The sequence below is a fragment of the Rhincodon typus genome, chromosome 19, assembly GCF_021869965.1.
Source record: "Rhincodon typus isolate 14 chromosome 19, sRhiTyp1.1, whole genome shotgun sequence".
Lineage (NCBI taxonomy): Eukaryota > Metazoa > Chordata > Chondrichthyes > Orectolobiformes > Rhincodontidae > Rhincodon > Rhincodon typus.
Window position 1 is genome coordinate 57,292,753 of NC_063350.1, and position 24,781 is coordinate 57,317,533.

The 24,781-nt window shown below is 42.6% G+C and overlaps 1 protein-coding gene across 1 annotated transcript in view; it reads left to right on the forward strand.

Moving 5' to 3' along the window:
* Positions 1-24,781, forward strand: part of LOC125485439 (synaptonemal complex protein 2-like) — a 105,138-nt gene that overhangs the window by 17,283 nt on the left and 63,074 nt on the right. The window contains exon 4 of the mRNA XM_048608200.1: positions 728-773. Within this exon, the coding sequence (XP_048464157.1) occupies positions 728-773 (46 nt within the window). The remainder of the gene's footprint in view (positions 1-727; positions 774-24,781) is intronic.

The following is a 24,781-nucleotide window of genomic DNA, read 5'->3' on the forward strand; positions in this document are numbered from 1 at the left end:
GAGAATCTCAGATAACAAGGTGTAGAGCTGGAGGAGCACAGGCCAAGCAGCATCAGAGGAGCAGGAAGGCTGACGTTTTGGGCCGGGACCCTTCTTCAGAAATGGGGGAGGGGAAGGGGATTCTGAAATAAATAGAGAGAGAGGGGGAGGCGGATGGAAGGTGGAATAAAGGAGCAAATAGGTGGAGAGGAGACGGACAGGTCAAGGAGGCGGGGATGGACCCAGTAAGGTGAGTGTAGGCGGGGAGTTAGGATGGGGGTTGCTCAGTCAAGGGAAGACGGACAGGTCAAGGAGATGGGGATGAGGCTGGTAGGTGGGGGGGGGGTTGGGGTTGAGGTGAGAGGAGCGGATAGGTGGGAGAAAAGACGGACAGGTCAAGGAGGCGGGGTCGTGCTGGGCTGGTTTTGGGATGGGTTCGGGGGCGGGGACGAGCTGGGCTGGTTTTGGGATGAGGTCTGGGGTGGGGAGATTTTGAAGCTTGTGAAGTCCAATTAATTCTGTATCTTTCTCCACAGAGTTTCTTGAATTTTTTTTAAGATTTCCAGTATTGACACCATTTTGCTTCTGTTTTGCATTGAAGCAATTTTCTTTTGAGAGGGAGTCAGAAGTGGGACCGTGTCGAAACTTTTCTGTAGTGTTTGGTTCTATTGCTTAAAATAGATATGTGGACTGAGTGGTAAGCTGCTCCAACTTCTAACCTTGAAAAATTCTTTCTTTTCATTTGCAGTGTTTACACATTTCCATGTTTGGAAGCTTTTCTTGGTAAGCATGAGGTAAGTTCAACATTTTAAAAAAAAATCATTCATGGGATATGGGTGTTACTTTATGGGCCAGTGTTTATTGCTGTTCTCTGTTGCCCTTGAGAAAGTGGTGAGCTGCCTTTTTGAACCACTTCAGTCCATTTGCTGTGGGAGTTCCAGGATTTTTATCCAGTGATGCTGAAGGAATGGCAATATATTTCTAAGTCAGGAAGATAGTGGCTTGGAGGGGAGCTTGCTGCTGGTTGTCTTTCTAGATGTTAGTGTTTGTGGATTTGGAAGTTGCTGTTTGAGGAGCCTTGCAGATTTCTGCAGTTCATCTCATAGATGGTACAGACTACTACTACTGAACATTGGTGGTGGATGAAGTATGTGTTTGTCAATGTGGTATCCATCAAGCAGGTTGCTTTGTTCTGAATGGTGTCAAGCTTCTTGAGTGTGGTCGCAGATGCATTCATCCAGGCATTGGGCATAATATATCACATTCCTGACTTGGGCCTTGTGAATGGTCAATAGACTGTGAGCGATCTGGAGGTGAGTTACTCCCTGCTGGGTTTCTAGCTTCTGACCTGTTCTTGTAGCAACATACTTGTATGGCTAGACCAGTTGAGTTTCTAGTCAGTGATAACTCCCAGGATGTTTATAGTGGGGGATTCAATAATGCTAATGCTATTGAATGTTAAGGGGCAATGAAAAGATTCTCCCTTGTTGGAGTTCATGGCCAAACACTTGAGTGACACCGATGTTGTCATTTGTCAGCCCAGATTTGGATTGGCTGAAGTCTTGCTGTATTTGTACATGGACTGCTTCAGTATCTAAAGAGTTGTGAATGGTGCTGAACACTGTCCAGTTGTCAGCAACAACTTTATTTCAGACTTTATGACAGAGGAAATGTAATTGATGAAGTAGCTGAAAATGGTTGTGCAAGGGATGACCTGGAGATGTGAGATGACTGACCTCCAATCACTCCAACTATTTTCCTTAGTGCCAGACGTAACTCCTACCAGCAAAGAGTTTTGCTGCCTGATTCCCATTGACTCCAGTTTTGCTAGGGTTTTTGATGCTCTGTTCAGTCAAATGCACACTTGATGTTAAGATAATCACTGTAACTGCACTGCTGTTCCTTTATCCATGTTTTGACCAAGGCTCGAATGAGATCAGGAGCTGTGAGGACCTGCCAGAACACAGACTGAGCATCAGTGAGCAGTTTATTGCTAAGCGAGTACTGCTTGATAGTATTGTTGATGAGCTTTTCATCTTTATTTGTGATTGAGAAAGGACTGATTAGTAACTGGATGTGTTGGATTTGTCATTTTTCTTGTGCACAAGACATAACCTGGGCAATTTACCACATTGTTTAGTATATGCCAGTGTTATGGCTGAACTGGAACATCTTGTCTAGGGCTGCATCATGTTCCGAAGCACAAATAAATAGTATTTATGCCAGAATGTTGTCGGTGCCATAGGCTTTGTAGTATCAAGTGCCTCCAGCCATTTCTTGATCTCATGGAGTCATAGCACAGAAATAGTCCTTCAGTTCAACCAGTCCATACCAAACTAATCTAGTCCCACCTGCCTGCTCCTTGCTCATATCTTTCTTTATTCATCCATTGGATGAGGGTGTCGCTGGCTAGGCAGCATTTATTGCCCATCTGTAATTGCCCAGAGGGTTGTTAAGAGGCAACCACATTGCTGCAGTTCTGGAGTCACATTGTAGGCCAGACGAGGTAAGGATGGCAGTTTCCTTCCCAAAAGGACATTAGTGAACCAGATTGGGCTTTTTTTTGACAATCGACAATGGATTCATGGTCATCATTAGATTCTTAATTCCAGATATTTATTGAATTCAAATACTACTGTCTGCTCTGGCAGGATTCGAGCTCAGGACCCCAGAATGTTATCTAGGTCTCTGGATTAACAGTCCAGTAATAATACCACTGGGCCATCGCCTTCCCTCCATCACATATGCTTCCAAGTCTTTCTTATTCATGCACTTATCCAAATGTCTTTTAAACATTGCGATTGTACCTATATCCCTCACTTCCTCAGGAAGTTCATTCAACATACGAACCACCCTCTGTGTAAAAAAAATTTCTCCCATATCTTTTTAAAATCTCTCTCCTCTCACTTTTAAAATGTGCCCCCTCGTCTTGAAGCCCCCATCCGAGAGAAAAGACAACTACAATTAACCCTATCTATACCCCTCGTGATTTTATAAAATTCTATAAGGTCACCTGTCAACCTGCTACACTCCAGTGAGAAAAGTCCCAGCCTCTGTTATAACCCAAACCTTCTATACCTGGCAACATCCTGGTAAATCTCTTCTGAACCCTCTCCAGCTTATTAATATTCTTCCTATAACTGGGATACATTATTCCAGAAGAAGCCTCAGCAATGTCCTGTACAACTTCAATATTACGTCCCAATTGCTATACTCAAAGGACTGAGCAATGAAGGCATGTGTACTAAACGCCTTTTTAATCACCCTGTCTATATGTGATGCAAACTTGAAAGAATTATGTACCTGAACCCCGAGGTCCCTCTGCTCTACAACACTACCCAAGGCCCTTCTATCCCTGTTTGTTGTACCAAAATGCAATATCTTGCATTAATCCAGATTGAACTCCATCTACCATTTTTCAGCCCACTGATCCATTTGATCAAGATCCTTTTGTAATCTTAGTAAACTTTCTTCACTGCCTACTATGCCACCAATTTTGCTGTTGTCCACAAAGTTACTAACCATGCCTCCTATATTTTCATCCAATTCATTTATATAAATGACGAACAAAAGAGGACCCAGAACTGATCCCTGTGGAACACCGCTGGTGACAAGCCTCCAATTTGAAAAACAGCTCTCCACCACCACTCTCTGTCTCCTGCCGTTAAGCCAATTATGTGTCCACTTGGTTCCCCTGGAATTCCATGTGACTTAACTTTATTAATTACTCTACCGTGCAGAACCTTGTCTAAGGCTAAAAAGTCCAAGCAAACAATGCCTACTTCTCTGTCCTCTCATCAATTCTTTTGGTAACTTCCTCAAAAAACTCAACCAAGTTTGAGATGTGATTTTCCACATACAAAATCATGCTGATTATCCCTAAACAATTTTCACCTCTCTAAATGCCCATAAATCTTACCTTTTAAAGTCACCTCCAACAATTTACCCACAACTGAAGTCAGACTCATAGGTCTATAGTTCCCTAGTTTTCCCTTAAAATCTTTCTTAAACAAAAGTTCAACATTAGCCATCCTCCAGTCATCAGGCACCTCACCAATAGTTATTGATGATGCAAATATTTCTGCAAGGGGTCTCGCAGTTTCCTGCCTGTAATGTTCTGGGATACACTAGATCAGGTGCTGGAGGGTTATCTACCTTTATAGTCTCTAAGCCTCCAGAACTTCCTCTTCTATAATGTGAACTGTTTTTAAAACATCAAAATTCATTTCTCTGCATTCTCCAGCCTCCATTTCTTTCTCCACAATAAAAACTGATGTGAAATATTCATTCAGTATCTGTCCCATCTCCTGGGATTCAACACGAAGATGACCTCCTTGATCTTTAAGGGGCCCTACCCTCTGTTTGGTTACCCTCTTACTCTTAATGTACTTATAGAATCTCTCTGGATTACCCTTCACCTTATTTGCCAATGCCATCTCATATTCCCTCTTTGCCTTCCTGATTTCTTTCTTAAGGATGCCCCTACACTCTTTATATTGATTAACAGATTCGATTGAACCAAGTTGTTGATATCTAAAATGACATTTTTCTTCTTGAGTAGAACCTCAATATCTTTATTCATCCATTGTTCCTGAATCTTACCAGCCTTATCTTTCACTCATTATGTTCAGAGGAACATAATGCCTCTGAATTCTCATCATCACACTCTTGAAAGCCTCCCACTTGTCAGACATCCATTTATCTGCGATCAGTCTACTTCAATCAAATTTTGAAAGTTCTTGGCTCATACCATTAAAATTTGCCTTATTCCAATTAAACACTTTAACTTTTTTATAGAAGGTTTGTCCTTTTCCACAACCATTTTGAAACCCGTAGAATTATGTTCGCTACACCCAAAGTGTTACCCTATTTTTGTTTCAGTCACCTGGCCTGCCTTATTGCTGAAAAGAAAGTCAAGAATTACTCCATCTCTAGTTGAAGCATCCACATTTTAATCAAGACAGTTTTCTTGAACGCATTTGAGAAATTCTTCACCAACCAAACCTTTAACACTATGGTAGCCCCAGTCAATATTTGGAAACTAAAATTTCCCATTATTATGACCTTATCATGCTTACGTGTATCTGAGATCTCCTTACATATTTGTTTCTAAGTTCTCCTCTGACTGTTAGGGGGTACTATATCACCAACCCATTAAAGTGATCTCTTCTTTCCTTTTTTTCTAATTTCTACCCACAATTTTTCAAAGATATCTTCTCTAGTTACAGCACTAATGTAATCTTTAATCAAAAATGCCACTCCCCCTCCTTTCTTGCCTCCTTTCTTATCCTTCGTATAGCATCTAAAACCAGGAACATTGAGTTGCTGTCCTGTCCATCTCTCAGCCAAGTTTCTGTAATAGCTATGACATCCCAATCCCATGTTCCTAAACATGCCCTGAGTTCATCAGCCTTGTCTGTCAGACCCCTTACATTGAAATAAATGCAGTTCGGTTCTTCAGAGTTATTACGTACTCTGACTCTCTCTTGTCTTTCATTTCTAATTGACTTGCTCTCTTCGCATTCAGAACCCTTTCCCATCAATTCCTATTTACACTGCAACTTCGAATTCCTCCTCTTCTTTCCCCTTCCAATCAGTATAAAGTCTCCCTTAATGGAATGAGCAAATCTCTCTGCTAAGATATTGGTTCCTTTCCAGTTCAGGTTAAACCCGTCCTTTTTGAACAAGTCTTTTCTGTTCCAATAGAGATTCTAACTGTCTAAAACACCTGAATCCCAGAACAATACACCACCTCTTAAGTCATTGATTTATCTCCTTTATCCTTTTGTTCCTTCCCTCATTTGCGTTTGGCATTTGGAGTAAAACAGAGAATACCACTTTTAAGGTTCTGTTTTTTAATCTGCCCAACCTCTTAAATTCTCATTGTTTAATCTTTAATCTTTTTCCTAAAACGTCATTCCTACTGATGTGTACGATAATTTCCAGCTTCTCAATCTCACATTTAACAAAATGCCTGAATCGTTTAGAGACACCCTTAATCCTAGCATCAGGAAAGCAACAAAACATCCTAAACATCACCTGTCTATGCCCATAGCAGGACAGTCCCTGATAACAATAATTCTATTAAATTTTGTTAAATGCTGCCAAACATAAGAATCGTTCCCAGTGTCCAATAACTGACTATCCCTTCTATTTTCCTCTGAGAGACTATCCCATCCAACAGTACCAAAAACTGAATATCTATTTGATAGAGGAGTAGCCACTGGAGACTTCTGAATTATCTTCTTACTTTTCCTGACAGCCACCTTTCTATCTCACTGATCCTGCTGTGTTATAACTTCTCTAAATCTACTAGCCATCTCATTGTGTACCTCTTATGTGCTCTTCTTAGCTAAGCCTTATAAAAGTGACTTTTAAACATCTTATATATAAACTACCTTTCATTACCTACAGAAAGTAATGTTAAAATGCAAAAAAAATTCAAACATATTAGATTGGCTGACAACTGGCCCCTCGAGCCTGCACTGTCCTTCAATAAGATCATGGCTGATTCGACATTCCTTATCCACTTTCCTATGTTTTCCCATAATCCTTAATTCCCCACCTTATCAAGAACTTTATCTCAGTTTCAAGTATACACAAAAACTCTGCCCCACAGCCTTCTCTATTCCTCAGCCCTTTGAGAGAAGAAATTCTTCATCATAACTTGGTGTTAAATTGGCACCCCTTTCTTCTGAGACTGTGCTCTCAGACTGTCCTATGAGGATGTGCATCACCTTAGCATTTATCCTGTTGAGCCATTTAAGAATCTTATATGTGATGTTGGGGAATTATGGAAGAGGCTAAGATAGATTGTCCATTGGCATTTCTGGCTGAAAATTGTTGCGAATGCTTCAGGCATATTTTGTGCTGTAATGTTCTGGACTCCTCCATTATTGAGGATGAGGGTATTGGTGCCTCCACTGAGTTATTAATTGTCCACAAACGTTTACAGTGGATGTGCAGGACTGCAGAACTTGCTGTTTGGCATGCAAGTTGTCCTGTTTTGTAGCTTCGTCATTCAAATATGACTGGTGCTGCTCTTGGCCTCCCCATCTGCACTCTTCATTGAACCATGATCAACCCCTGGCTATAATTATAATTATAATTAGAATCCCTACAGTGTGGAAACAGGCCTTTCGGCTCAATAAGTCCACACCGAACCTCAGAGCATCCCACGCAGTCTCATCCCCCTACGCAGCTGCTTGGCCTGCTGTGTTCATCCAGCTCTACACCTTGATAGCTCAGATTTTCCAGCATCTGCAGTTCCTACTATCTCTGATACAATTTTAACCCCACTGCGAAGCCTCTTCTAAGGATGCCTACCCTGAAGAAGTTACCCTCCTCCCTCCGGACAAACTTCAGGGGATCTCTCTCCCACTGCAACTCTCTCGTAATCTCTTTGACCTGTCTGTTTTCTCTCCACCTATCTTCTATCCGCCTCCCCCTCTCTCCCTATTTATTTCAGAACTCCCTTCCCCTCCCCCATTTCTGATGAAGGGTCTAGGCCCGAAACGTCAGCTTTCCTGCTCCTATGATGCTGCTTGGCCTGCTGTGTTCATCCAGCTCTACACCTTGTTAATCTAGGGCAATTTAGCATGGCCAATTCACCTAACCTGCAAATCTTTGGACTGTGGGAGGAAACCGGAGCACCCGGAGGAAACCCGCGCAGACACGGGGAGAATGTGCAAATTCCACGCAGACAGTCGTCCAAGGCTGGAATCGAACTCGGGCCCCTGGCGCTGTGAGGCAGCAGTGCTAACCACTGAGCCACTGTGCCACCCTGAAATAAAGATAAAGAAATAAAGCAAAGAATTGCAGATGCTGGAAATCTAAAACAAAAATAAATTCTGGAAAATGTCAACAAGACTGGCAGCTTCTGTGGAGACAAAGCAGAGTTAGCATTTTAAGTCCAGTAAAAAGGATAAAGTGGATTCTAGAACTGCACACAATACTCTAGCCTATAGCGTAACTAAATCATCCCAGCCCAAGCAATGTCCTCGGTAAACTTCGTATGAGCAGCTGGGACAGAAACTTTTAAGTGAAAGTGTGTTTCTGAGAATTTGAAACAGCATAATTCAGTGAGTGAAATAAGTGCTTTTTACTTTTTTGTTTGGTTCGTAGTTTGTAAGACTAAAGTCGAAAGCTAAGGGGATTGTCATTTACATTAACTAATTAGGAAAGTAAAGTTAGCTAGTAATACTCAGTAATAACTTTCAGTGGTGCAAATGAGGGGAATGTGTGGCCTGTCATACAGAGTCATAGAGATATACAGCATGGAAACAGCTGTAACAGCTGTCCAACTCATCCATGCCGACCAAACATTCTAAATAAATCTAGTCCCATTTGCCAGCATTTGGCCCATATCCCTCTAAACCCTTCCTGTTCATATATCCAGATGCCTTTTAAATCTTGTAATTGTACTAGGCTCCACCACTTCCTCTAGCAGCTCATTTCATACACGCATCACCCTCTGTGTGAAAAAGTTGCCCCTGAAGTCCCTTTTAAATCTTTCCCCTCTCACCTTTAAACCTATGCCCTCTAGTTTTGGACTCCCCACACTAGGGAAAAGATCTCATCTATTTATCCTATCCATGCCTCTCGTGATTTTATAAACCTGTATAAGGTCACCCCTCAGCCACTGATGCTCCAGAGAAAATAGCCACAACCTATTCAGATTCTCCCTATAGGTCAAACCATCCAACCCTGGCAACATTCTTGTAAATCTTTTCTGAACCCTTTCAAGTTTCACAATATCCTTCCTATAGCAGGGAGACTAGAACTGCACTCACTATTCCAATAGTGGCCTAACTAATGTCCTGTACAGCCACAACATGACTTCCCAACTCGTATACTCAATGCACTGGCCAGTAAAGTCAAGCATACCAAACACCTTCTTCGATATCCTATCTACCTGTAACTCCACTTTCAAGGAACTATGAACCTGCACTCCAAGGTCTCCTTATTCATCAGTACTCCTCAGAACCATTAAATATATGTCCTGCTCTGATATGCATTTCCAAAATGCAACACCTCACAATTATCTAAGTTAAATTCCATGTGCTGCTCCACGGCCTGTTGATGCATCTGACCAAGATCCCATTGTACTCTGAGGTAACCTTTGCTGTCCAATACACCTCCAGTTTTGGTGTCACGTGCAAACTTACTAACCATACCTCCTATGTTCACATTCAAATCATATATATAAATGACAAAAAACAGTAGACCAGCACCGATCCTTTTGGCACACCACTGGTCACAGGCCTCCAGTCTGAAAAGGGACCCTGCACCATCACCCTCTGTCTTCTACGTTTGAGCCAATTTCTGTATTCAGATGGCTAGTTCTCCCTCTATTTCGTGTGATCTAACCTTGCTAACCATTCTACCAGGAGGAACCTTGTCGAATGCTTTACAGAAGTGCATATAGATCACGTCCACTGCTCTGCCCTCATCAATCCTCTTTGTTATTTCTTCAAAAAACTCAATCAAGTTCATGAGACACAATTTCCTATGCACAAAGCCATGTTGACTATCCCTAATCAGTCCTTGCCTTTACGTATAAATCCTGTCCCTCAGGATTCTCTCCAACAACTTGCCTACCACTGATGTCAGGCTCACCAGTTTATAGTTCCCTGGCTTTTACTTATCACCTTTTTTAAATAGTGCTACCATATTAACCCACTTCCAGTCTCGCCTGTGGCTGCCAATGATACAAATATCTTGGGAAGGTGCCCAGCAAACTTTTCCCTAGCTTTCCACAGAGTTCTAGGGTACACCTGATCACGTCCAGGGGATTTATCCACCTTTATGCATTTTAAGGTGTCCAGCACCTCCTCCCCTGTAAGATGGACATTTTTCAAGATGTCACTATTTATTTCCCCACATTCTCTATCTTCCATATCCTTCTCCACAGTAAACACTGATGGAAAATACTCGTTTAGTATCTCCCCCCATCTGCTGTGGTTCCACACATAAGTGGCTTTGCTGATCATTAACGGCCCTGTTCTCTCCCTATGACCCTTTTTTCCTTAACGTATTTGTAGAATCTCTTTGGATTCTCCTTAACCGTATTTGCCAAAGCTATGTCATGTCCCCTTTTTGCCCTCCTGATTTCTCTCTCAAGTATACTCCTACTGCTTTTATACTCTTCTAGGAAATTACTTGATTTCTGCTGTTTATACCTGACATGTGCTTCCTTTTTATTCTTGACCAAAACTTCAATTTCTCTCGTCATCCAGCATTCCCTACACCTACCAGCCTTGCCCTTCACTTTAATGGGAACATATGGTCTTTGGACTCTCGTTATCTCATTTTTGAAGGCTTCCCACTTTCCAGCCATCCCTTTACCTATGTACATCCGCCCCAATCAACTTTTGAAAGTTCTTGTCTTATACCGTCAAAATTTGCTTTCCTCCAATTTAGAAACTTTAACTTTTAGATTTGGTCTATCCTTTTCCATCAGTATTTTCAAACTAATAGAATTGTCGTCCCAGGCCCCAAAGTGCTGTCCCATTGATAGCTCAGTCACCTGCCCTTCCTTATTTCCCAAGAGTTGGTCACGTTTTGCACCTTTTGTAGCAGGTACATCCACATACTGAATCAGAGAATTTTCATGTATACCTTTAACAAATTCCTCAGCATCCAACCCCTTAACACTATGGCAGTTCCAGTTTATGTTTGGAAACTTAAAATCCCTTACCATAACCATCCTATTATTCTTACAGATAACTGAGATCTCCTTACAAATTTGTTTCTCAATTTCCCGCTGACTATTGTGGGTGGTTGATAGTACAGTCTCAGCTCCACCCAAATAACTTCCCTGGACTTTTTCCCAGGCATATCCTCCCTAAATATAGCCATAATGGTATCCCTAATCAAAAACGCCATTCCCTCTCCTCTGTTGCCCCCCTTTTGATCCTTCCTATAGCATGTACACCTTGGGACATTCAGCTGCCAGTCCTGTCTATCTCTGAGCCAAGTCTCTAATTACTATGATGTCCCAGCCCCATGTTCCTAACCATGCCCTGAGTTCATCTGCCTTACTTGTTAGGCATCTTGCATTGAAAGAAATGCAGTTTAATTTATCAGTCCTACCTCATTCTTGACTTTGTTCCTGCCTGCTCTGTCTGTTTGACTTACTCTTTTTCCCAACTGTACCAGTCTCAGACTGATCTCTTTCCTCAATGTCTCCCTGAGTCCCACCCTACCCCGTCCTGGTTTAAGTCCTCCCAAGCAACTCTAGCAAATCTTCAAACCAGTATATTAGCCCCCTTCCTTTTACGGGTCACTTCTACTCCAGAAGAAATTCCAGCGATCCAAAAACATGAATCATTCTCCCCTGCACCAGCTCCTCAGCCACGCATTCATCTGCTCTGTCCTCCTATTCCCACCGTCACTAGCTCGTGGCAGTGGGAGTAATCCAGGTATTACTACCTTTGAGGACCTACTTTTTAAAATTCATTTTTAACTTCCTACATTCTCTCCTCAGAATCTCATCTTTTTACATCCTATGTCATTAGATCCAATGTGTACAACGATCTCCTGCTGGCCCCACTTCCGTTTGAACATATTCTTCACCCTCTCTGTGATAGCTTTGATCCTGGCTCCAGGGAGGCAACACACCATTCTCATGTCTTGCTTTCGGTCCAAGAATTATCTGTCTGTGCCTCTAACTATTTTGCTTGGAACCTGGTGTACCCCTTGTTACGTTAGTGCCAGTCTCGGTACCAGAAACCTGGCTGTCAGTGCTTCATTCTCCTGAGTGTCCATCACCCCCTACTTTTTCCAAACAACATATTTGTTTGAGATGGGGATAGCCACAGGAGGCTCCTGCACTACCTGTCTTTCTCTCTTACTCTTCCTGGAGATCACCTATCTACCTGAGTGTAGTTTCAGTTTATCTCCCTTCCTGAAACTGCCATCCATCACACCCTAGCTCCTGTAAATTCCTCATTGCTTCTAACTGTTGCTCAAACCGATCCATACAGACATAATCATCAGTAACGTGGAAATTCTCCCTAATCTCTCTCATCCAACAGGAAGGGCATATCACTCCACTAAAGGCCATCCATGCACCTTAACAATGTACAGACCCAGAAAATTATACAGTCTTACTGTTCTAAAAACACTGCTCCAGGTTGGCTTAGTACCTATGTTTTTATATTTTAAAAGTTTAATCAAATGACAGATCTCAATAACAACATTTAATCAAAAAAACCCCACTCTTAGTAAGTCCTGGATCCTACTGACATTCAAGATGACAATGTGTGCAGGAACTGCTCCCAACTGCACAAACCTGAACTCTGTGTTTCGCAGCTCGAGTGGTGGCTGCCAACACTGTGTAGTACATCTCTGAGGCTGAAAATTGCGTAGAAAATGAGTTTAGAAAGGTGGCTGCACTGCAGCTGAAGGAATGTGAGGAAGAAAGGGAATAGGTGACCACCAGGCAGTCAAAGAGGAACATGCAGATAGTGCAAGAGTCACCTAGGGTCCTGCTCGCAGATTGGTTTTGCATTTTTGGAAGCCGATGAAAGTGCACTGGAACTACAAATGGTCTGAATAAGCAGGAGCAGATAGGGGATTTATTTGAGCAACAGGCAGGTGTTTCTGTGGTTGCAGATGTGACACCAAGATGGTATGTTGCCTCCATGATGCCAGGGTCAAGGAAGTCACCGTATGGTTGTAGGGCATCCTGAAGCGGGGCTGTAAGAATGAGGCCATGGTACGCATTGGTAATAATGTTATAGGTAGAACAAGGGCATGAGATCTTGCATCAAGAGTTCCAGGATCTGGGCAAAAAATTAAAAAGCAGTACCTCAAAGATTGTAATCTCAGATTGCTCCCAATGCCACATACCAGGGGGTTTTGGAGATTAGGGTGGATGATTGTATGGCTCAAGAATTGGTGCAGAAGGGAGAGCTTTAGATTCCTGGATCACTGAAACGATTTCTGGGGAGGATGCAACCTCTACAAGTGGGATGGTCTGCCCCTGAACCAGAATGGAATCAGCTCCTTACGGGAGGTCTTGCTAGTGTTGTTGGGAGGAGTTTAAACTAGTTTGGCAGGTGAGGGGACAGTGCATTAGTTGAATAGTGACATATTATACTTTAGAAAAAGAATCTAGGCACAGGATGTTTGGCTGTCTTGTGTGTCAAGGGAGTAAGGTAAGACTGGAGGGCCTGTAATACTAGGAGTGTTATAGGTAAGACAGATGAGTTAAGGATGTGAATTGATACATGGGATTGTGATGTTGTTGCCATCATAGAGACATGGTTGAGGAAGGGACAGGACTGGCAACACAATATTCCGGCAAATCGAATCTTCAGGCGAGACACGGGGGGGCTAAAAGAGGAGGTAGTGTTGCATTATTAACTAAGGAATCAGTTACTGCAGTATGGAAGGATGATATTTTGAAGGGTTGTCAAATGAGGCTTTGTGGTAGAGTGTAGAAATAAAAAAGGGGCAGTCATACTGTTAGAAGTGTATTATAGGCCCTCAAACAGTCAGTGGGCGATTGAGGAGTAGATTTACAGTCAATATACTGGATGGTGTGCAAAAGTAATAATTATATTAAGAGAGTTCAACTACCCAATGTTAATTGGGGTAATTATTGTATAAAGTGTTTAGAGGGGTAGATTTCTTCAAATGTGTTCAGGAAAGCTTTTTATATCAACACATTGATGGTCCTACCCGGTACAGTGGAACGGTGGACCCTGGGGAATGAAACTAGACAATTATTCAAGGTGGCAGTCGGGAAGTGTTTTTGTGATAGTGATCACAACACCATACATTTTAAAAACCAAAAAAACTGCAGATGCTGTAAATCAGAAACAAAAACAGAAGTTGCTGGAAAAGCTCGCCAGGTCTGGCAGCATCTGTAAAGAGAAATCAGGGTTAAGTTTTGGGTCCTTTCTCAGAACTGATGGTAGCTAGGAAAATGTCAGTTTATATGCAGAAGATAGAGTGAACGATAGATGGGAATAGAGCCCAAAGAATCAGAGAAGAACAGTTGGACAGGCAAAGGAGTACATAACGATCTGGCTAGGAGGGTGAATAGCTATTAATGGAGACTGTTAATAGCGAACAATAGGTGATGTATAATGGCAGACTACATGATAACAAGGCCTGGTGTGTGGGGTAGGGGGCTAGAACTAAATTATTAAACTCGCTATTGAGTCCAGACGGCTGCAGGGTCCCCAATTGGAAAATGAGGTATTGTTCGTCCAGCTTGTGCTGAGCTTCACTGGAGCACTGCAGGGACCCTGAGACAGAGATGTTAGCCGGGGAACAGAGTGGTGTGTTAAAGTGGCAGGCAACTAGAAGCTCAGGATCATTTTTACAGGCAGCACATAGATGTTTTGAGAAACAGTCACCCAGTCAATGCCTTGTTTTCCCAATGTAGAGGAGACCACATTGTGAGCAGTGAACGCAGTAGACTGGATTGTGAGAAGTGCGGGTAAAGTGCTGCTTCACCTGGACTGTATGATCCAATGAGGCCAACTTAGATAAGGGAGCTTCCGAAATGTCCACCTTCTCCCTCCACTGAGGATTCCCCAGCACCATTGTTGACAAGGCTCTCAACTGGGTCCGATCCATCTCCCGCACTTTTGCCCTCAGCCTCTCTCTTCCCTCCTGCAACAGCGATAGGGTTCCCCTTGTCCTTACCTACAATCCCACCAGCATCCACATCCAGTAGATCATCAGACGCCATTTCCGCCAACTCCAGCGAGATGCCTCCACCAGACACACATTCCCCTCCCTTCTCTTGTTCACCTTCCACAGGGAAAGTTCTGTCTGGGAACCCTGGTCCACTTTTCTTCGCTCCCAACACGCCCCCACAGCCCCACAGCATCGTCCCCTGCAATCTCCGAAAGTGTAACACCAGCCTATTTATCTCCTTCCTCCTTAGTATTCAAGGGCTCAAATATACTTTCCAGGTGAAGCAACACTTTACCTGCACTTCTCACAATCTAATCTACTGCATTTTCTGCCCACAATGTGGTCTCCTCTACATTGAGGAAATGAAGTGTAGACTAGGTGACAATTTCTGCCCACAAAAATGACCCTGAGCTTCCAGTTGCCTGCCATTTCAACAAACCACCCTGTTCCCTGGCCAGTATCTCAGGCTCGTTTCATTGCTTCAGCGAAATTCAGTGCAAGTTGGAAGAACAACACTATATTTTCCACTTGGGGACCCTGCAGCCATCCAGACTCAATATCAAGCTCAATAATTTTAAGGCCTGAACTGTCCCATGTCCTAGCCACCAACCCCACACACCAGGCCGCCTTATCCCATAGTCTGCTATTACACACAACCTATTGTTAGCCATTAACAGTCTCTATTAACAGCCATTCACTCTCCTAGCCAGATCGTCATCCACTCCTTTGTCTGTCTAACAGTTCTTCTCTGTCTTTGGGCTCTACTCCCACCTATCATCTACTCCTTAACCCCTCCACCCCCACTCTATTTTCTGCATATAAAACAGAGTTTTCTTGCTACCATAAGTTCTGAAGAAGAGTCACTGGAACCAAAACGTTAATCCTGATTTCACCACACGTTTTAAGCTTGTTATGGAAATGGAAAAAGATGGACTGTCAAAAACAGTTTTGGTTTGGGGAAATCAGATTGTATTAATACAAGGCAGGATCTGGTCAAAGTAGACTGGGAACATTTACTGGCAGGTAAACTTGCAGCAGAACAGTGGCAGGCATTTAAAAAGACGTAGGGGAGAGCGCATGCTCAACATTTTCCCTTTAGGATGATTAGTTGAGAAGCGGGCCCAGAGACCCTGGATGATTCAGGACTGAATAAAAAGGAAAAGAGAGGCATATAACAGGTACAATGGGTGCAAATCAACGAATGTGAGGAGGAACGTAATAAAGAATTAGGAGGTGACGGGGAGGTGAAGAAACATTGCTGGGGCAAAGATCAGGGAGTCTACAAGTACATCAAGAAAAACAGCATAATCAAGGTGGTTCAGTGGTTAGCACTACTGCCTCACAGTGCCAGGGACAATCTGGGTTTGATTCCAGGTGATTGTGTGTAAAGTTTGCATGTACTTCCTTTGTCTACTTGGGTTTCTGCCAGATGCTCTGGTTTTCTTCCACAAAGATGCACATTTCAGGTTGATTGGCCATGCAATATTGCCCTGTAGTGTCCAGGGATGTGCAAACTAGGTGGATTAGCCATGGTAAATGCGGGGTTACAGTAGGGGGCTGGATCTGATTGGGATGCCCTTGGGAGGGTCAGTGCAGACCTAATGGCCTCTTTCCATACTGTATTCTGTGATTCTAGAGTAGGACACATTTAGGACAGAGGGAGGAATGTGTGTGTGGAGCCAGAGGACATTGGTAGACTGTTTAAATGAGTACTTCAAATCTCTCTTGGTCAGGACAACAATGATGTAGGTACAGAATTCAAGAAAATCATGGATTGTTCTTGAGCAATTTGCTGTAGGGAGTGAGGAGGTATTGGAGGTTTAGCGGGTTTCATGGTGGACAAATCCCCAGGTCTGGATGGGAGACGAGGGAGGAAATGACGGCACCCTGACCCAAATTTTTAATTCATACCTGGACCGGAGGACATCTTGTGTGGTTCCACTTTAAGATGTTGGTAAGAGATGGACCAGGGAATGCCAGACTAGTGAGTGGAGAAAACTTTGAAGGAGAAGAGGCAAGGTTTGATTATGCACAGTCAACGTGGCTTTGTCAGAGGGATGATGCCTAACAGAACTGGTTAATTTTAGATGAGGATAGTGCAGTTGATGTACTTTAAATGGATTTCAGTAAGGGCTTTGACCAGGTCCCATTTGGGAGACTGATAAAGAAGGTAAAAGCACATGAGATTTAGGATAGCTTGGAAAATTGGATCCAAAATTGGCTTTGTGGCAGGAGACAGAGGCTGATGGTAGAAGACTGTTTGTGAGAATGGAGGCCAGCATCCAGTAGAATATCATAAGGATCAGTGATGGATGTCATATTTTTCATACAGTATATAAACGATGTAGATGAGAACGTGGGTGGGGGTGATAAGTAAGCTGCAGACTTGAAGATTAGCCAGATAGTTGACCGGGAGGAAGAAGGTCTTGGGTGAAAGGAGGATTTAGATTGATTGATCATATGGGCAGATCAGTGGCAGATGGAATTTAATCCTGATAAGTGTGAGGAAATGAACTGTTGAAATAACAAAACAGGAGAATACTCAATGAATTTTTAGAACCCTAGGCAGCTCAAAGGAACAGAGGGATCTTGGCATGTTTGTCCACAAATCTCTGAAGGCAGCAGGGCAATTTAGTAGGGTAGTTAAGGCATACTGGACACTTGACTTTATCAGTCAAGGCATAGATTATAAGAAAAGCGAGGTTACTTTGGAGCTGTGCAGGTTTTTGTTTCACCTACAGCTGGATTTAGATTCCTGGATCACTGGTTTGGTTCTGCAAACTGAAAGATGTGATTGCACTGGAGGGTGTGCAGAGGTGATTCACTAGGACGTTGCCTCTGATAGAGCTCTGAAGAGGGGCTGGGGACGTAGAGTAGGTTGATGGGGGACTTGATAAAGGTGTACAGGGAGATCTGCTATAATGTGTGTTCTGGCAATGTGAATTGGCTATAACGCGATTGACGAATATAGGGGAACACTACTTCTAAAATGCAACCTTGTGTTGGTTATAACACGGTTCCGTCGACTACGTGTTGACATTGTGGGCTTTGTCAAAGGAAAATTTCTCTTTCTGGATCCTTGCAGATGGTATAAATGTTCAGAGTAAATCAAAATGAGCTCATTTGAAAAAGGTTATTGGATTATATGTCATAAACCTCAAACATAATGTCACAAAGGGAACAACTGTCTTATTAGGAAAATATGTAAAGCCTTAGATTGAAGAGTTTATGCTGAAAAAATGCAAATAATGTGAGTGCTGTTAAAACATGCACCTTTGTGTGTAGTATTTTTGCCTAGATTTTGTTACATATTTAATATGTAAGAACTTTTGAACTTGCTCATGTAACTATTTATACCAAAATTTGTCTGTGTTACTTGCTGTTTTACAACACTATTTTGGGTTTATGATGCATTTTAGTCCTACAACTAACTTCAATGTCAATGGGCTACATAGAAAAGAAAGGTCAGATACCTGTACTTCATTTATCTGAAAATCCATCTTGAAGTCTGTGCCAATGGAATGTCAGGTCAAATCAGCAATGGGCTAGGCTGTGATGCAGACTATGTTGTAGGTGAAAAGATTTTATTTGATTATACGTGTCAAGGCTCACACAAGTGACTGGCATGGCGCTTTTGAGTGATTTTGAATGATATTTCTTGGTGGTCTGCCCTTAATCCTGCTTTTCCCATATGCCCTGTCATTTCTATAGCATGTTTTTCTATAATGCGATGTTGTGCTGGAAGATTATGAGGGCATGGACAGGTTGGATAGAAAGCGACCTAGCTCCCTTAGTTTATTAACAGAAGGGTATAATTTTAAGTTGAAAGGCAGGTTGTTTAGAGGGGACTTGAGGAAATTGTTTTCACCCAGAGGATGATAGTGGTCTGGATTGCACTGGATACTTGAGATGGGTAACCTCACAACCTGTTAAAAAGTACTTGGATGAACACTTGAAATATCATAACATTCAAGGCTATGGGCCTAATGTAGGAAAATGTGACTAATTTATATTTAGTGTATTCTTGGCGATACAGATTGATGGGCCGAAAGGGCCACTTTCTGTATTGATTCTGTGTTTACCTTCACACCTTCTCCAGTGCAGTCACATCCCTCTTATAATGTGGATTCCAGAACTGGACACTGTTGTCTAACTGTGCCCTGACCAACTTTTTATATATTTTAGCATCACCTCCATATTCTTCAACTCTATCTCAGTTAATAAAGACAAGTGTCCCATTTGCTGCCTTAACCACATTACCTACCTCTTCTGCTACCTTAAGGGACTGGTGTAAATACATTCTAAGGTTCCTCTATCTTCTGTGCTTCCCAGGACCTTACTGTTCATTCCCTTGCCTTGCTTGTTCTGCCTAAATGCATTACCTCACATTTATCCAGATTGAAAGCCATTTGCCACTGATCATCCTATCTGACCAGGTAGTCTGTGTTCCCCTGAAAGTTTCAAAATCTCCCCTCCCCTTACGCATCCCAAAACCAGTCCAGCTCGTCCCTGCCTCCCTAACCTGTTCTTCCTCCCACCTATCCCCTCCTCCCACCTCAAGCCGCACCTCCATCTCCTACCGACCAACCTCATCCCACCCCCTTGACCTGTCCGTCCTCCCTGGACTGACCTATCCCCTTCCTAACTCCCTACCTACACTCACCTTTCCTGGCTCCATCCCCGCCTCTTCGACCTGTTTGTTTCCTCTCCACCTATCCTCTCCTCTATCCCTCTTCTATCCGCCTCCCACTCTCTCCCTATTTATTTCGGAACCCCCTTCCCCTCCCCCTTTTCTGATGAAGGGTCTAGGCCCGAAATGTCAGCCTCTCTGCTCCTATGATGCTGCTTGGCCTGCTGTGTTCGTCCAGCCCTGCACCTTGTTGTCTTAAATAAATTAGATCTGTTTTCTCTAGAATTTGGAAGGTTAAGATGTGATCTGATTGACATCTTCAAGATATTTACAGGAAAAGACAGGGTAGATGAATGTATATTATTTCCCCTGGCACTAGTGTCGGGGTAGAAGGAAGTTAGGCTTCACTTGAACCATGCTGGGACCAATATTCTGCTGAATCGAATAATTTGGGCTGTAGTGAGGGTTATAAAGTGACGAGGGTGGAGTGATGTACGTTTTGGGAAACATAGGCTTACAAATGAAGACGATATGGTAGAATTACAGCACAACTATTTGGATAACAATTTGGGTTCAAACCATGCCATGGCAGATGATGGAATTTGGATTCAGTAAAAAAAAATCTGGAATTAGGAATCTAATAAAGACTATGAAACCATTGTCAACGCTCAGAAAAATCCATCTGATTCACTAATTAATTTTAGGGAACCTAACTGCTTTCCTTACCAGGCCTGGCCTACATGTGACTTGAGACCCACAGCAATGTGGTTGACTCTTTACTGCCCTCTGGGCATTAAGGAATTGTCAATACATGTGAGCGATGCCCAAATATTATGAATGAATTTAGAAAAAAAATACCCAGCATGGGACAGTAAGAGACAGAGTGGAAGAACATTGAAAAACAATAGTAAATAGGTCAAAAGGGGAAAAATGTTGAAAAGGCAAAATTAACTGGAACAAAGGTTTTGGAGTAGATCTGTAGCTCGGGTTGTGGGTGTTGAGGTTGGTTGGCTCACCGAGCTGGTTTGTTGTTTTGCAGACGTTTCATTACCATGCTTGGTAACATCCTCAGTGCAGCCTCCGATGAAGCGTCGGTGTGTTTTCCTGCCTGGTTTTTAAACTCTGGGGTCCGTTGAAATGGATTGCCTCACTTCAAGGTGGACACATTGAACTCGACCCCATATACATTCCACTACGAAGGAAACCCGGAAGTGAGGCAATCCATTTCAACGGACCCCAGAGTTTAAAAACCAGGCGGGAAAACACACCGACGCTTCATCGGAGGCTGCACTGAGGATGTTACCAAGCATGGTAATGAAACGTCTGCAAAACAACAAACCAGCTCGGCGAGCCAACCAACCTCAATAACTGGAACAAAATAGATGAATTAACTGCAAAAACACAGTTTAATGGGTCTGATCTTATTGCCATTACAGAGACATGGTTATAAGGAGATCAGAGCTGGGAACTAAATATTCAGGCAGTACATCACTTTTCAAAAGGGTTGATGAAGGAAATGGTGGTGAGGAACCAATGTTTGTACAGGATAGAATAAGTAAGATAGCAAGATATGATCTTGAATTGGACAATGAAGAATCCATATTGCTGGAAGTAAGAAATAGAAAGGAAAAAGACACGGATAGGGGCATTGCATAGGTTGCCTAATGTAGCTATACACGTTGGGGCAGAGAAATGAGGGCACATAACAAAGGCTGTATATAAATTGTGGGTAACTTCAATCTTCATGTGGATTGGGATAGTCAGATTGGCATAGGAAACCATGAGGAAGAATTGATAGTGTGTGTTCCGAACAGTTTCTTAGAGCAATATGTTGTTGATCCAATCAGGAATCAGGCTGTTTTGAATCTGGTAATGTGCAATGAGGCACATTTATAAATGATGTGAGTGTAAAAGAGCCCCTAGAAAACAGTGACCGTAGCTAGTAGAGTTTAGCATTCAGTTTGAGGGGGAAGAACTTTAATGAAAACAAATGTGCTAAGCTTAAAATAAAGATAATTACAAAGAAATGAGGGCAGAGCTGGCCAGAGTGAACTGGGAAAGGAGTTTAGCAACAAAGAAAGTTGATGACCAAAAGCAATAAAGGGGGAGAAAAGAAACTTTGAGGGTAAACTTACAAATAATACCAAGATGGACAATAAAAGCTTCTTTAATTACATAGAAAGGAAGAGAGAAGCCAAAATGAACATAGACCCCTTAGTGAGTGAGGATGGGGAAATAATAATGGGGAACCAAGAAATGGCAGAGGAGCTCAATAAATATTTTGGAGCCGTCTTCACAGTACACAACACTAATAATACTCTAAAATTACTAAATATTCAAGGGGCAAATGGAGGAAAGGAAATAAACCTAATAACTAACACTACAGAAAAAAATAGTAAGGGGCCTTATGAGGTACATCCTAAGATATTTAAGGAGAGGTAGTGGATGCGCTGGAAGTAATCTTCCAGAAATCCTTAGATTCTGGAAAAGTCTGAGGACTGGAAAACTGCTTATGTAATGCCTTTATTTAGATTTGAAAGGAGACCAACAAAAAGCTAATGATAGGCCAGTTCACTTAATGTCTGTTATTGGGAAAATTTTGAAGTCTATTTTTAGAGGATGTAATGACAGAGCATTTAGAAGTATGATAAGAATCAGCATGGCTTCATGAATGGGAAATCATGCTTGGTACATTTACTGGAGTTCTTTGAGGAGGTGACAAGCAGGATACATACAGCTGAAGCAGTGGATGTAGTATATTTGGATTTCAGAAGATGTTTGATAAGAAACCTTATTAAGCTGCCTAATTTGTGGTAAGACAGTTGGGATAATGGAGTCATTTTCAGATGCCAACCTGTAACCAGTAGTGTCACTCAGAGATCAAGGCTGGGTCCACAATTGTTTACGATATGTATGAATGACTTGGTTAAGGAAAGTACATGTATTGTAGCCAAGTCGTGGATGACACAAAAATGGGTCTGAGGGCAAGTGTTGAGCATGACACAGAAGTGTCATCCTGTCATTGCAGAGAGATAGAGACAAAAGAACAAACAAAAGAGAACAAAGAACAAAAGAGGAGTACAGCACAGAAACAGGCCCCTCGGCCCTCCAAGTCTGTGCCAATCATCATGTCCTAACTAATCTAATAAACAAAACTTCTGCTCTGATTCAGTCTATATCCCTCTATTCCCTCCCTATTCATGTAACCGTCCAGATGCCTCTTAAATGAACCTGCTTCCACCATCTCTTCTGGCAGTGTGTTCCAGGCTCTACCACTCTCTGCATGAAAAACTTCCCTTGCACATCTCTCTTAAACTTTCCCCCTCTCACCTTGAAACTGTGCCCCCTTATAATTGAAAATTCAATCCTGGGACAAAGCCTCTGACTATCCACTCTACCTATGCCTGTCATAATTTTGTAGACATCTCTCAGGTCTCCTCTCAGTCACCGTCTTTCCAGTGAAACCAATCCTAGTCTTTTTAGCGATAGTAGGAACTGCAGATGCTGGAGAATCTGAGCTAACAAGATGTAGAACTGGATGAACACAGCAGGCCAAGCAGCATCAGAGGACCAGGAAAGCTGACGTTTCGGGCCTAGACCCTTCTTCAGAAAATCTGCTCCTCAGATGCTGCTTGGCCTGCTGTGTTTATCCAGCTCTACACCTTGTTACCCCTAGTCTTTTTAACCTTCCCTCATAGCCAATGCCCTTGAGTCCAGGCAACATCCTGATGAACTTCTCTGTACTCTTTCCAAAGCTTTCACGCCCTTCTGGCAGTATAGCGACCAAAACTGCACACAATACTTCAAATGTGGCTGAACAAGGGTTTTACATAGTTGCAACATGGTTTGCCAACTCTTGTACTCCATGCCCCAGTCGATGAAGGCAAGCACGCCATATACCTTCTTGATCACCTTGGCCTTCTGTTTTGCCACTTTTAGGGAACTGTGGACCTGCATGCACAGATCCGTCTGAATGTTAATGTTCCTAAGGGTTCTGTCATTTACAGTATAATTCACACCTAAATTTGATCCTCTAAAATGCATCACCTCGCATTTATCTGGATTAAACTCCATCTGCCATTTCTGTGCCCAAGTCACTAATCTATCCATATCCCCTGTTGTATCCTTTCACAATCGTTGGCACTGTCAGCAACTCTACCAATAATAGTGTCATCTGCAGAATTACTAATCAGACCACCCACATTTTTCCTCCAGATCGTTTGTATATAACTACAAACAACAGAGGGCCCAAGACTGATCCCTGTGGAACACCACTAGTTACCAGTCTACACTCTGTCTTCTATGATCAAGCCAGTTTTGTATCCATCTAGCCAGCCCACCCTGAATTCATTTGATTTTAGTTTTTGTACCAATCTGCCACGTGGGACTTTATCAAATGTCTTACTAAAGTCCATTTAAACTACGTCCGCAGCCCTTCCCTCATCAACTATCTTTGTCACGTCTTCAAAAAATTCAAATTAGTAAGACATGACCTTCCCCTTACAAAAGCATGCTGCCTTTCACTAACTAATCTATTTTCTTCCAAATGTGCATATATCGTGTCCCCCAGTATCTTCTCCAAGAGTTCCCCGTCACAGACGTCAGGCTCACCATCCTATAATTTCCTGGATTATCCCTGCCTCCTTTCTTAAACAATGGAATAACATTGGCTAACGTGCAGACCTCTGGAACTTTGCCTGTGGTCAAACAGAATGTGAAGATATCTGCTAATGCCCCAGCTATTTCATTCCTTGCACCTCACAGCAACCTGGGACAGATCCCATCTGGTCCTAGGGACTTGTCTACCTTAAATCAATTTAGGATAGCCAAAACTTTCTCCTTCAATATATTTACATTCTCACACACTCATCCCTGACATTAATATCAGTCATGTCCTTCTCCTTGGTAAATATTGATGCAAAGCACTCATTAAGGATTTCCCCTAATTCCCGTGGCTCCACATATAACTTCCCTCTTCACATTCTGAATACTTAATCTGAACTATCAACATCTTTTCTTGACCAGCAATCTACACCCCACCACGTCCACATCTCTACCTCCCCCTTCCAACTATAGCATAAATGCTGCCCCCTCTACACTCCACTTCAGCTCTACACTTGAAACATTAGCGTGCTAAGAATGCGGGTAAAAAGTTGGCAGTTGGAATGTAATGCCATAGAGTCATAGAAATCTACAGCATGGAAAAAGGTCTTATATGCTTTGGCATCGCAAGTGCACATTTACATACTTTTGAATGTTGTGAATATTTCTGCATCTACCTTCCTTATAGGCAGTGAGTTCCAGATTATCATCAACCTCTGGGTGAAGACCTTTTCCTCACATCTCCTCTAAACCATCTGCCCCTTAAATCTGTGCCCCTGGCCATTGATTGGGAAAAGTTTCTTCCTGTCTGCCCAGTCTGTGCCCCTCATTTTATGCATCGCAATAATGCCCCTTCTGGAACTCCTCTGCCCAGTTGCCTTTCATAAATGAAACTCTTCAGCCCAGACAACA